At 44.7% G+C, this 13,874-nt stretch overlaps 1 protein-coding gene across 4 annotated transcripts in view; it reads right to left on the reverse strand.

Moving 5' to 3' along the window:
• LOC125719336 (cyclin-dependent kinase 14) overlaps window positions 1-13,874 on the reverse strand; it is a 77,012-nt gene that overhangs the window by 47,728 nt on the left and 15,410 nt on the right. For all 4 annotated transcript variants that reach the window (XM_048994005.1, XM_048994008.1, XM_048994007.1 and 1 more), the window contains 6 exons: window positions 10,799-10,893; window positions 9,349-9,428; window positions 7,239-7,333; window positions 5,052-5,114; window positions 3,673-3,796; window positions 596-716 (listed from right to left, as the gene is read on the reverse strand). In XM_048994005.1, the coding sequence (XP_048849962.1) occupies window positions 596-716; window positions 3,673-3,796; window positions 5,052-5,114; window positions 7,239-7,333; window positions 9,349-9,428; window positions 10,799-10,893 (578 nt within the window). The remainder of the gene's footprint in view (window positions 1-595; window positions 717-3,672; window positions 3,797-5,051; window positions 5,115-7,238; window positions 7,334-9,348; window positions 9,429-10,798; window positions 10,894-13,874) is intronic.

A 13,874-nucleotide genomic window follows, 5' to 3' on the forward strand; every position in this document is an offset into this window, starting at 1 on the left:
TGACTCACATCACCCTCTCTGAGGACGGTCAGCCCCACTCCGACCTGGATGTCCATCCTACCTCTGGTGCTGCTGGCCGCGGACCGAGAGGCACATGAAGACATTTGTTTGGTTTTTTCCCACCGTGTTCGCAAACTGATGCTACAACTGAGTAGCGTACTGGAGAACATCCCATGCTCGCCGTTACCATGACAGGGCCACAGTAGTAGGACTAACTCGTGCTTTAGCACGGTAAAGCAGCTCTTTGCTCAGGGTTACTGCATATACCGTACGTCATTAGATCTGGTCACTAACTAAAGAGTAATCTAGCTTTTTCAAGCAAGAGCAAGTTTTTAGTACCGATAACAGATATAACCTGCTATCAGTTTAAAGTACTTCAGTATAAACACATCTGCATATTATTTGCTGTACATGCGTCTTATAAGTTTGCTTTTCCCTGTTTAGTCTCACAAATACTGATTGGCCCACTTGTTTCAATGTCCCTGATTGGCACGTGTGCCCTTACCTGTCACTTGATGAGGCTCACACCCGTTCCAGAGGTTTATGGGCTGCCGGAGCATCAGTAAAGGAGGTGCACCGCACTGCGGACACTCACCACATGTCCAGGCAGGTCGAGTAGTCGGTGGAACCCAACAGGACGTCCGGTGGTCTGTACCAAAGTGTCACCACCTCATTGGAGTACGTGTGGCTGGGGACCGACTTGGCACGGGCGAGCCCTGTTCCAGGACAGCAAGGAGAGGAGATCAGGAGGCCCTGAGGCTGGGGAACATGCTGGTAGGGGGGAGGCACTGAACCAGCAAACAGCACCATCATATACAGCTAAACTTTAGCATGTACATGCAAAACAAACAGATAAATAACTAAAGATGACTATATGGGGAAGAAATTATTTGAATGTTGAGTATGAGTCAAACATCCCTAATTTCTGACTTGCAGTCAAAATATTTAAGCATTTAAGCTGTTCATCTGACTACCAATGAAAACTTACTGAATATGACCGAACAGCCATTTCATGCACTGAATAGCAAAAATAACTCTGTACTCCTCAGGTCCAGGGTGTGCTGGCACAACTCTTAAGGGTGAAATATTATAAAGGGAGTACTGGTTGTGTTTGCATGCCAGGGTTTAGCATGGCCAAAAGGGGGCGATAGTGAGACGGAGCAGGGTGTGGCTGCCTGAGAGTGTACAGCACTACACTTTTAGCAGGCTCTGCGTGTTAATCACCACCCCCACCCACCCTAGTGGGGTTGTCATGGCTACACCACAGGGAAGCTTAACTTTCTTTAAAGGGATGGAATGGGACTCCGCAAGCAGCCATTATATCAGTACACTTACACAAAGCCCCCCCCGGTGAGAGAAACCCACGGGTATCACAGGATAACTCCAGCGGCGCGGAGCTGGGTGCTCCGAGCTCAAAGCTGACGGCCCCATTTCGGCAGAGCCGCGGACCCCAAAGTGAAGGTCAGACAAGGCAGATCTCTGAATTATACATCACACATCCTGGAGCATCAAAGGAGCTCAGGGCACGTGAGGGTGACACCTCAGTCACTTCCCCACACCTCCCCGCCAGCGCTGTGTCACCCTGTCATCATGTCCTGGTTTCATAATATTGGTGGGATTCACTTTCTCTTATTTTGAAGCAAATACCTGTTTCTTTGATTTGTTTCGTAACTGGAAAATTTTGATATAGTAGGATAAACCAGACAGGTAAAAGAACCAAGTTATTGTGTGTAATACAGTAAAATAATTATGGGTGCATGAAATGCTTCAATTGGGATTTTGTCCATCCATCCATCCATGCCCATTTGTGATGTACAGGTCTGCTGGGGAATATCCCAGAATAACCCAGGAAGGGGTGCCAGCTCGTTATAGGGGTTTTATAATACTTACTATAAATATACAGTGCTCTGCAAAGCACTTAGACAGTCAAACTAAACGTTTAAAACTATTTATACGGGTAGCAAGTGTAATTTAACATTATAACATGTGCAAATTAAGAGTAACACAATAAAAACTAACCCGAATTTCTGCTGTTCTTCAAAAAGTAACTGATATCTAGTTGGACGGCTAGATGAACACCGCTTCAGTTCCCAAACCTCTCCTCAGGGGCCCCCCAAGCATTCCATGTGTTTGTCATTAATAGCTCACTTAATCAATTAATCCAATTAGCTAAATAACTGAATGGGCTATTGATTAACCATACGTGGTGTACTAGTAGTCAAGTCAAAAAAATACACTGGTATGTCAGAAGGTTACTGCAAATACTGGTGTGATTTTAAGGGAAGTTTTGAAATGGCTAACTTGATACTCTCTGACAGACATAACGTCATAGTTTTACACCAACATGAAATTCATTTTAGCACCATTTTCTTTGCCTAAGATTTGCACACTACAGTAATTAAATATTCAGATTAATATTGCTTCACATCCAGACTCGGCTTTCTGTTGAGTGGTAGGAAGCCTCAATTAGCCATGCTACTGCATTCTTTTCAGTGATCCAGAGAAACCCATCACTGATCTACAGTCAGCTGTCTTCTTCAGAGACACCCACTGGCATGACGGCCTCGTCGCCGTGATCGGGCTCGCCGGCACAGCCCCGGCTGGCTTCTCCTGGCAGCGGGGAGATCCTCCCTCAGCGCCGTGCCTCTTCCGAGAAGAGCCTTCATCTCTGGCGAATCGCCCGTCTCCTCGGAGCGCGGCATGGAGGGAGCCGCCTTTTAATTAGGAGAGGTACCGGTGTTTTTAACTTCCGCCAGCATGATCTCACTGCTGGCATGAGAGCCTAAGCTCACAGCCACATGGATCGGTTGCATTTAACGCCCTTTGACGAGTCATAGGGTAACGATGTGTATACATTTCACATTAACGTATGGTAATGTTGTACACAGACATGTTGGGTGATATAGGTTAGGATCAATGAACAGATTACAGGGTCAGATTATATGTTAAGAGTCATGTGAAGATATAAACATATTCTATTGCGTCAGAAAGAGGAACTGAGTGGAGATTCTCTCTCCCAAATGGTACTTTGTATTTTACAGACATTTACATCCACTATAGAAGGAATTATGTATTGAAATGGCAACATTATCTCAACCAGCTGCATAAGTGCCCCCTACTGGTAGGGAAATCCTCTGCACAGAAGTTTTTTGTTTTTTATAAATGCCACTGACTACTTTGGTGTATGCGTGTGAGTGTGTGCTTTTTTTTTTTTTTTTTAAATCTTCCTTAACACAGTTATTTGTAATGCACACTCACATGAAGACAAACTAGAACCTACCCCTGATCTCAGTGTAAGCTCACGCACTCAATCCTAAATCGGGCAACATTATCATCCACCAAAATAATCCAAAGGTCTCTTTAACATTCACAGAAAACAAGTCTGCAGCTATTTCAGTAGAAAAAAAAACTGTACTTCACCATGTAACCCGCATCCAGACAAGACACCCCCCGTAAAGGCCCTGCAGCGAGTTCCCCTGCAGCCCCCCCCTTCCCCCCCACCTGCCGCCTCCTGACTCATCCCCACCCTAGATGCACTTCCTAAACCAGAACAGCCTGCCTCCGCGCCCAGCTGCCCAGAGATCCGCATGGGTCAGGATTACCGCGTCACTGCCCAGCCATGCGGTCCTGCCAGCAGGGTTGTGGGGGGGGGGGCGGGGTCGGCAGCCGTACCGAAGTCGGCCAGCTTCAGCTCGCCAGTGTCGCTGATCAGCAGGTTCTGGGGCTTGAGGTCACGGTGCAGGATATAGCGCTGGTGGATGTAGGAGAGACCACGCAGCAGCTGGAACAGGAAGAGCTGAGGGGGGTGTGGGAGATGGGGAGAGACAACAAGGCAGGGCTCAGCACATCACCACAGCGCAGCAGACCTCAGCAGCTTTTGTGAGGTAAAACAAGTGAAAGCTCGAAAAATGACAATATGAAATAACACGTAAACAACAATAGGAAATCGGGCCTGGCAGACGGGTTGGTTAGCTGGTTAGCATGCGCAGCCTGTCACGGACAAGTTTAAATGGTTTTAACGTCCTGCTTCCTTTGTCGAGCCGGTCTGTCGAGGTGTGCGGGCTTTTACCCCCCGTTTCATGCTACCAGCTGCCCCCCGGCCTGGCTCTCCAATCTTGGTGCCTGAGATGGTTCAACAGCCATGTCTGCGTGCAGCTGGGAATAGCAGAGCTATTAATGGATGGCTGTTTACAAAGTCTCCTTTTGGGAAGGGTGGTTTGATAGTTTAGTGAGAGTTTATACTGTAAAAGTGAGGTCGCTGAGCCTTCAGTGAATGTCTTATTGCAGATCTCCAGCTTGGCAGATTTATCCAGGGGTACCAGGGGCCCTGTGCTATGAAGCGGGGTTACTGGCTTATCAGGGTAACTTGTCGGATTTAAGGTAGTCTGGGCGAAATGTAAGTGAACGAATATAAAGTCCTTTTAAACTGTGGTACCTTAAATCCAACAAGCTACCCCGATAAGCCAGTAACCCCGCCAGTACAGAGGCCACTGGAGTCATGCATCTGGAATAAAAGACACCTCGTGTCTGCAGCCTCTACAGTGAAATACATAATTCACAGATGAAAAAAATATGATGCTTTTCAGTCGAGGTCCAGTGACCTGGTTAGACAGGCTGCCTTTAATTTGATTTTTACTCCAAAATCTGGAGGGAGTTTTATGGTGCAGTGCCCTTAAGCCTTTATATCAGTGCGACGGTGCCAAGCTGTACAAGCACCTGCCAACCCGCCGTGCCCCAAGCGAGCCCTGGGGAGACAGGGTGGACACGTCACTGCTTAATTATTCAATGACCTACTAAGCGGGCTCATGTTCTGCTCACATATTATGCAAAACACAGTGCAATGAAGACAATTGACACTTTACAACAGCTGAACGTGTCAATCCTCTAAGGTTAACTAGCTTATAGGGCTAATTCACCCAAGTGGTCAATAAATACATGCTAACCGAATGATGGTAATCAGTCATGGCTGACACAGGCTTGGCTATCTGGAATTACGGAATTCCCATGTTGATACTGAAATTTCCAGACCACGGGCTCTTGCCAACACCTACCTTCACATTATCTGGATGTAGACCACCGTGATGTTTTTCCATGTACTGACACAGGTCTGTGTGCTGTAGGGGAGATACAGAGACAGGGAGAGAGGGAGAGAGGGAGGATAAAAACAGGGAGAAAGCTTCAATCAAAGAAAAACAGCTCAGATGCGTTCAGGTTTCAAAAAGTATCCTACAAATGCATTGATGTCGTATTGCTCCTTTATGATGTCATTATAGCATAAAAGCATGATACAATGTATCACTATCATTACATCACCTATTTATACAGTCCCCTCTTCTTTGGTCTTGTTACCTAATGACAGCAATATCATAGACTGGCATAATAACGGTTAAATAAAACGGCAGTAAAAGTGGGAAAAAAACAGAATAGAGGAAACGAAAGCTTCGAAAGTTACACAAGAAAGCTCTGGGGGTCTGAGACCAGCTGGCCGTCAACACCCCCATCTGGGATGTGAACGTTTCATAAATGTAAAGTATGCTTCTGTTCAGCCCTCTGGTAGAGAAACTGCTGATCACCGGCCGCAACTTGGTTTCCTCTTGGTTTAATCGTCTCTGATTAATTTTTTAATTGAATTCGATGTAATTGAATTGTTGAAGAAATATAGACGAAATGTTGATCTGTGTAGCATGTTGAATATAAACAAACATTCACTCATTCAAGGTCAAGGTTAAATTCAAGGCCAAATTTATTTATGTAGTGCGTTTAAAATCAACCAAAATTGTACCAAAGTGCTGCACAGAGTAACAATAAAAAAAACTAATAATTTATTTAATTAAAAATACCAAATAAACTGATAATAAGCATAAATTAAGCAGAGCCATTAAAAGGGACCAAAAGCCAACGAACAAAAATATGTCTTTTAAAGTAAACATTTATTGGATGCTCTTATGCAGATCTTAATGTGTGTTTTCTGGGATTTGAACCTAAGACCAATGTGGTGTTAGTACAAGGCGGCAGGTCGTCTTGTCAACCAACCGCAGCACCTTCCCCAAAATGTTCCCACAAAATTGGAAGCAAAGAATCGTCCAAAACAGCTTGATACGCATACAGGACAGATACATGCATCCAGCAGGTTTGTGCCCCAGTGCACAAAGCAAAGTCCATAAAGACACGGCCGGCTGAGTTTGGTGCGGAAGAATTTAACTGGCCCGTGCAGAGCCCTGACCTCAACCCCATCAAACACTTTTTGGATGAACTAGAACAGAGATCGCAGGCCAGGCCTTGACGTCCAACATCAGTACCTGACCTGACAAATGCTGTTCTGGGTGAATGGGCAAAGATTCCCACAGACACACTCTGAAATCCTGTGGAAAGGCTTCCCAGAAGAGTGGCAGCTGTTACAGCTGCAAAGGGGAGACCAACTCCGTATTGATGTGTATGGATTTAGAACGGGACGTCATAAAAGTTCCTGCAGTGTAATGGCCAGGTGGCCCAATACTTTTCTCCATATACTGCATGTGTTCTCAGAGGGGCCAGGGGATCACATCCCTGGTCTTCACGCTGGCCTGTTCTCAGCAGGCAGCTACATGGGCTTCTTACTGTGTCAAGCGCTGGGCTGGCTGCAGTGTGTAAATACAGTGGCCGGTTTGGCAGGGGTGTGTGCTGAATACACAGTCCCAGAACCCCAGTGGTGTACAGTCACGCGGGTCTGACCATCTGAGTCTTATACAAAACCCCGATGTAAATAAGTAAATGGATAAATAAACTCAACTCCATGAAAAATGAAGCAACAAACGTGAATCTTTGTAATCCAGTTACAGACAACAGAAACGTGTGAGCAATCAGTAATAAAGAGGGTAAAAATCTCAGACGGTTTAAAAGAGTTTTATCTTTCTACTTGTTTTTATTTCCCTCGTGTTTCTGTGTGACCTGTTTTGAAATGGGGAAATTTATTCTTTATTTCCACCACAAACTACCAGTTAAAAATGAATTAGCTGCTAAGTGCCCTATTACATGACGTTTTAATACAACATCAGCTTTTAGGTTCCATTAGTATAATTCATCACAACAAGGGAAGGTATTATTATTTTAAAATGTCATGGAGATTTCGTTACATCCACATACTAAAAACAGCTATCAAACCCACTACACACTCACATCATGGAGTTAAACGAAATGCCAGGGCTGGATCTGCTTTCGGGCGGAGGAGGCTCTCGATTACGTCGATCGGTCGCACTTACCACGTACTCAAAGACCAGAGTCAACGTTTCCTTGGTGTGGATGATGTCATGGAGCAACACTATGTTAGTGTGTTTCAGGCCTTTCAGAAGAGAAGCTGCGGAGAAATCGCACAGAAGATCAAAATGACAACTGGAGAGTCCAAGATCTTGCCCATGGAAAATCTGAAGGGTTCAAGTTGGACATTTTCTGAGCAGCTGCACATTTTTAAGTGAGGTGTGGTCCGGAAATGCTTTTCAAAATAGATCCCTAAGCAGTCGAACCTGCAGAACCTTCCGACAAGACACACAATTAGTCTCCTAAGTATCTTAGTTCAGAGAACCAATCAGACCTCCACTTTATCTCCCGGGGGGGGGGGTGTCTGGCTCAGTGACCTCTGGTACGCTTCAGATTCTGAGCAGGTTGTCCTCGTTTAATCTTCAGAATTCATCCATCTTTTTTTTTTTTTTTTTTTTTAAAAAGAACACTTAAAACCAATTAGTAGATGAGGAACAACACATATCTCACCCTTCTGTACAGCCTTGTACAGAGAAAACAACTCGATTAAGGTCTTTCATAAATTACACCGTGGAGAAAAAGCATGAGGGAGAGAAATGAAGATAATTATGATTAACGCGGTGTGAGAAAAGCTCTTCAATATCATGGACTCCCTCCTCTGTGAGTATCATTTAAATGCACTTTCAATACGAACCACGATATATTCATGTACAATAAATACATCGTGCTTCGTGTCACTGGCGTCAACAGTCCTCAGCTCTCTTTTCACAACGTAAAGCTCTGCTTCTTGCAGTAAATTGGAATCATTTATTTTCTTCAGAAAATGGGTGAATAATATTGAGTATTACTGTAGGCGAACGATTACGCACGGCAACACTGCCTTTACGAAATTCTGTCCTTGATTTTCGACCTTCCACGGAGATTAACAGGAGAGTCTCTTTGTGAGAGAGTATGTTCTGTTGAGGTTTCTTATTATTTAGCACAGGAGACTGTCTGCATGTGGAAGGCAGCAGGGGGCAGTATTGAGCAAGTGCTCCTTAGTAGTAGACTCTCAGTACTGGGTTCTACCCATTGCCTAGGAGGCTTCAGAAGTGGGGCTGAAAGGTCGGAGCACTTGCACTGGTGTGTCCCCTACAGCTATCGCTCACTGGCCGCTTGCAGAAAGCCGAGGTCCTTGCAGACACCCAAACACCTTCCACATGTCCGCAGGTGCCCCTGATTCACTTCCCAGATCTAATCATGGAGACCTGGGCATCTGATCACCACTGCCGAAGTACTGAAAAATGCAGTTTACATCTGCTGCACTGCACTGCATGGACAGTACTTCCAGGCGCTAATTTCCCACTGTATGCAGTGTGCCGGTTCACCGTTTGTCTAATGTGAAATTTATGTCACGTTAAGTTATTTTGACTTATATTCGTCTTCTCACCGACTTCCCCTTAAATTATTGATTACTGAATAGGACTTTTCTGCGCTATGTAAATGGATCTATAACTGTATTGTCATGATTGTTGATCCGGGGCTCCAGGATGAACGTCAGTGTCACTGCGTGCTTTTTCTGCTTCACCCACCTCACACGTACCACAATTTCGCACCCTCTCCTCACAAGGGAGACCCCGCCCATTTAAAATTACAGATCTGTAAAGGTGATCCGACATCTGCAGCACATCACGCCCCCGCCCCCCTGCTTCCCTGATGAGACGGCTTGCGTGCTGTCAATCACCCAGACCGCCGTATGGAGACAGCGGTAAAACATCATTTATTACAAGGAGAGTTTGGGCTGCCATTTTAATCACCTGACTCTCCACTCGCTGTCTAAAGATTTATGGCTTATGAAAAGTGCCAAGTATACGACCGAGAGCGGCGGAGTTGAGAAATGGGGTGACGGAGACTGAAGAACATAAAGCTTTACTGTATAGTCAGTGTACATCCTGTAAATCCTGGACGACCAAAGACAGCCAGCAGCAGCCAGAATAGTAAGTGCTCTGAATGAAGTGGCAGTTTCATAAGGCATGAGGATCAGTAGTGCCCATTACAAGGAAAGGTGGGAGGCAGGGCGTGCACCAGCAGGCGCAGGAAGTGAAGTGCACTTGGAAAGGTGGCATTGGAACGTACCTTCCCTTATGGCGGTAAACGGGGTGCCTTCTTCCTCCTGTAGCCGGATCACTTTCAGTGCGACCATCTTGCCATTCACCCTGGGATACGGAAACAGAGCATTGCTGGACGAGTACTTGGTGAGTTAAAAAAAACACTTTCCATAGTTTTCAGAGCTGCTTGGTTTGGAGGACAGCTTATAAAAATAATACCAGATATAGCTACTGAATCCATTCCAATGGGAAAATACTTAAAAATTGTAAGTGAAAAATAGCTCAGATAATTCCAGTGATATCTGATTTGGACTGCCTAACACACACTATGTCAGTTGGCTTGATTTAGTCTACTTAGCTAAAAGTACAGGCACAGTAAGGACACAGCTTGGCTCTTTCTTTTATACAGAATAAGGTGCAATTTCTGCTCATTTACTCAAATGATTGTTTCAAAGGTGAAGCCCTTTGCTGGAGGAGACCAGAGCGACCTCGATTGAGTCGAAGTGGCCTCCATTGGGTTTTCAGTTCACAATGTGTTATAAGTGTAAAATCCACCCGTCCATCAGGGCATGGAGCAGAGGACACCCTGCATGTAATGCCAGGCCAACACAGGGCACACCCACGCACACACGTACACACACACACACGCATGCACAGCCCATGTATTCACATCATTGTGGGGACTCTCCATTCATTTCTATGTCCCCAACTATGACAACCTTCACCCCTAACCCTAACCTTAACCATGAATAACGAAACGAAAGGCAAGTCTTTTGCCATTTGTCATTTTTTGATTGCAGTCACAGATTTTTATACGATTGAGGTTATCCTTATGGGGATCAAAAGGGCGTCCCTACGAGGTAAAAAGTGACAGGATTTTACCACCTTGTGCTGAAATCTGGTCCCCACAACGAAATAATTACAAAAATGGCACCATTTCTCAACCGGCGCATTGCGACCCAAAACTGGGTTGTGAGAGAATTGTCAGTGGGTCAAGGAGTGTGTGCTTAAAATATATATATATATTGGAATACCCCCCCTCAGGTCACAACCTTTATCGTGAATCTGAGTGGTATTGTACTAATAAGGAACAGTGTGGTTCTTCAGGCTAATCGAGCAGAGAACCAACGCACTACAGGTAATTCAGAGCTATGTAGCATGGGAGAACATGCTAATTGAACGCCTGGAGCCCTGGAGGTGTGAGACGGCAGTGCTGTCCACTGGGCCACCATATCTATTATCTGTGACTGGAGGGTTGGTGGGTCTGAGGTGCAGGGGGTGCCCAGGAGTATTGAGTACAAAATGTATGAAATGCTTTCACTGTTTCCCCGGATGAAAAATTGTGCTGATTTGGGAAAAAAGGCACAGAGCAGAGAGTAAACCCAGTACAGCAGCAGAGCTTGGGTGGAGTATGACATGAACACTGGCCAGGATGGGTGGCATAAGCTGGTGTAAAAGGGTTATTCAAACACACTTACTTGCTCTTTCCTTTGAAGACGGTGGCGTATGAGCCCTCACCCAGCTTCTCCAGCTTTTCGTAGGAGTCCGCCTTGCCAAACTTGGGGCTTGTTGGCTGTTACACAATGACAGCAGGTTGCAGAGGGACACACACCACTCCAGCCCACCCACAGTGTCCTCAAATACCTGGTACAGATATTTGCCCCAACAGTTCAAAGGAAAAACACTGTATCTGTACATAAATAAACGTTCAAAAATCCAAAATACTGGCCAAAAAACAATAGCACTAACATGATCATGGAATTTTCACTCTTGGGAGTTTAACTCGCACAAAAATGTTCTGAGGGCAGAATGAAAAATAAATGGTTCAGCGAAATAAACAATCAGATTGTAGAGGAGGTGGATCAACCAATCAGATCTCTTGGCCCCACCTCCTTTAGTTGCTTGGACCCACGTCCTCTACAATCTGATTAGCTGGATTTTTCCTAGTACATTTTTGTGTATGCCCTGCACTTTGCATCCCCTGACTTTGAGCGAATGCCCGGCCCTGAACCGCGATCAGGAGGTACTGGACTGGAGCTCTCTGTCCCTGCTGCAGACCACAGCAGAGCTATGACCAGTTTCTGCGAAACCACACTGTGTAGCTCTGCTTACGCTGCAGAATAAAATTATTATTTAGGAAGCATTTTGTTTGTGCTGCGAGCAATTCTGATGTTAGAGCAATTTGACTGTGCCAGACTGCAGTCTCACGGGCTTTTACTGGCAGTGATATGTGTGTTATCCTGAAACGCTCTTTTCAGGGTACAGACAATTCAGACCTGCACACTAAAACACGGACTAAAGAGTATGGAAAAAATTTCCCCAAAACATTATAATACTAATAACAAAGGAGCTGACAATAAAGTTCCGATGATATTTCCTGTTTCAGAATACAAGTTTAAGCTTGCTGACTTCAGAATTCATCTCCACAGTTTACCGGCGTCCTCGTCTATGCCCGATGTATCTCAGTATCAGTTCCAGCCTGGTATGCTCCTTCTCTACCCCCCCCAGGCCTGAAAGCCTCTGCTTTGAGCAGTCAGAGCTGAGCATGAGACCCATAGCCGGGAACCCGTGGCTCAATGGGCGCCACCCCCAGGTGACCAGCTGACCAATCATAATGAAGCTTGTCAAACTCGGTGGCATCGATGAGCCAATCTTTTAACGGCTCGAAGGGCCTAGGATGCTTTAGGAGCCCCAGGACAGGCACACGCAACAACGATGGTGTGTGTTTCTCGCTGTCTCCTGTGTTTTTCGTGACCCTGGCATGCACATGGCACTGCCCCGCCTGCGTAGGTCTGTCTCCTTATCCACAACCAATACTTTACTCCTGAGGAAGGTAATCTCTGATCCTCTCAGCATTTTTCTACTCTCACAGACGCACCCCTGTTCAAATGCAAAGCTGTCGTCCAAAAACAACATGACCGATGCAATCATTAATAAAACATTCAGCATTATGCCGAACCCACCCCCACTCAAAAAAAAAATTAAAATAAAAAAAACCCTAGCCCGGACATTTCATTGTCTGTTTTTTCTGTCTGTGTCACTTGAGTGGAATTTAAGTTTGGGCTGCATAATGAAGCGGAATTTGGGCCCACAGCAGTAAGTGGGCATTGACTGCGTCAGAAGATGAATCTATAATTAAGGGTTCTGCATACATGATGCATCTCCTGCCTGCAAATGAATCCGCTGTCATATTATCGGACTGTTGATCAGACACCTCTTACAGTGAAGGCTTCCAGGTTAGGCATTAAGTCACAGAAAAATATAAAGTTTCAAAAGTTCACAGAGACTGTCCACAAGGAACTGATTAGCTTATAATACTGTATACTTGTGGACTTATAGAACACCAAGTACATTTTGGTTGTAGATTCCCAATTAATGTAATTTATCTTTAAAAAAAATATACCTATATTTCTACACTCTAATATATAATAGGGCTGGGCAATGAATCAAATTGTAAATTCAATTACAATTTTGGCTTCCAATGATTATCAAAACAATATAATTGAGCAAATTTTTTTGTTGTTTTTTAGAAGTTCAATAACGCATGATATTTAGTTAGTCCAAAGTTCCAAAGTTATTATATATATATAGTAGGGCTGCCCGATTAGTGAGAAATCATAATCACGATTATTTTGGTCAGTACTGACCGAATAACTAACCAAAATAATCGTGATTATGATTTCTCCATAATCGGGCAGCCCTACTATATATATATATATATATATATATATATATATATATATATATATAAAACAGTCTGGTGAATTCTGCTGTTTAAGTTTATGATCGCATGTAGAGCAGAAGAGCAGAAAGCCTAGCTACCCATCCCAGTGACGGATACGGTTCCATGATGTTAAATCCCAGTTAAACAGAAACAGGTGAAATGACCCCAGAATCACAGAGACTAGGAGGCACCCGAGTTCCATCATAACCAGCTTATATTTCAAATTAACGTGAAGAAATTGCTTCTCAGTATATTAGTAAAGTGTCATTTTTACCAGTTACCATCAACTGCCTGCTCTTTCAGCTCCTGAACATCTTCTTGGCAAACTTTATTTTGTGCTGATGTAAAGACAGCTCCAATATAACCTTTAACCTATTTTATATAAACAATCATTCCTTAACAAACATAACTACTTGACTTGTTATGACTATTTAATTGGTCATTTACTTGGTAAAGGAAAAAACGTCGTCAACCCTAAGTTCAGGTCAGCAGCACATCCCTAGTCGCTCTGTGGAATGAGCTGATTTTAAGACAATTACTGCGATCGATTCACCTCGATGAGAAGAGGCGCTGGGCAGAGAGACGTGTAATGACACAACAGCACAGCGACAAATGAAAAATCAATGACGGCAGGAGCTCGGAGATGTTGTAGGGCCCTTCCAGTGCCGCGTCCTCCCCTATGGACTTGCGTTTGCCGTGAAAAGAATCACCAGCACTACTGCCGGATTTCCCGCGAAGCGATGGGAAGCCTACCCGGCTCACGTTCTCATGTATATTTCAGGGCTGTGAATCTGCCATTAAACGTGCCGTTCTTTGATCAGTTCTCACGG

The sequence above is a fragment of the Brienomyrus brachyistius genome, chromosome 23, assembly GCF_023856365.1.
Source record: "Brienomyrus brachyistius isolate T26 chromosome 23, BBRACH_0.4, whole genome shotgun sequence".
Lineage (NCBI taxonomy): Eukaryota > Metazoa > Chordata > Actinopteri > Osteoglossiformes > Mormyridae > Brienomyrus > Brienomyrus brachyistius.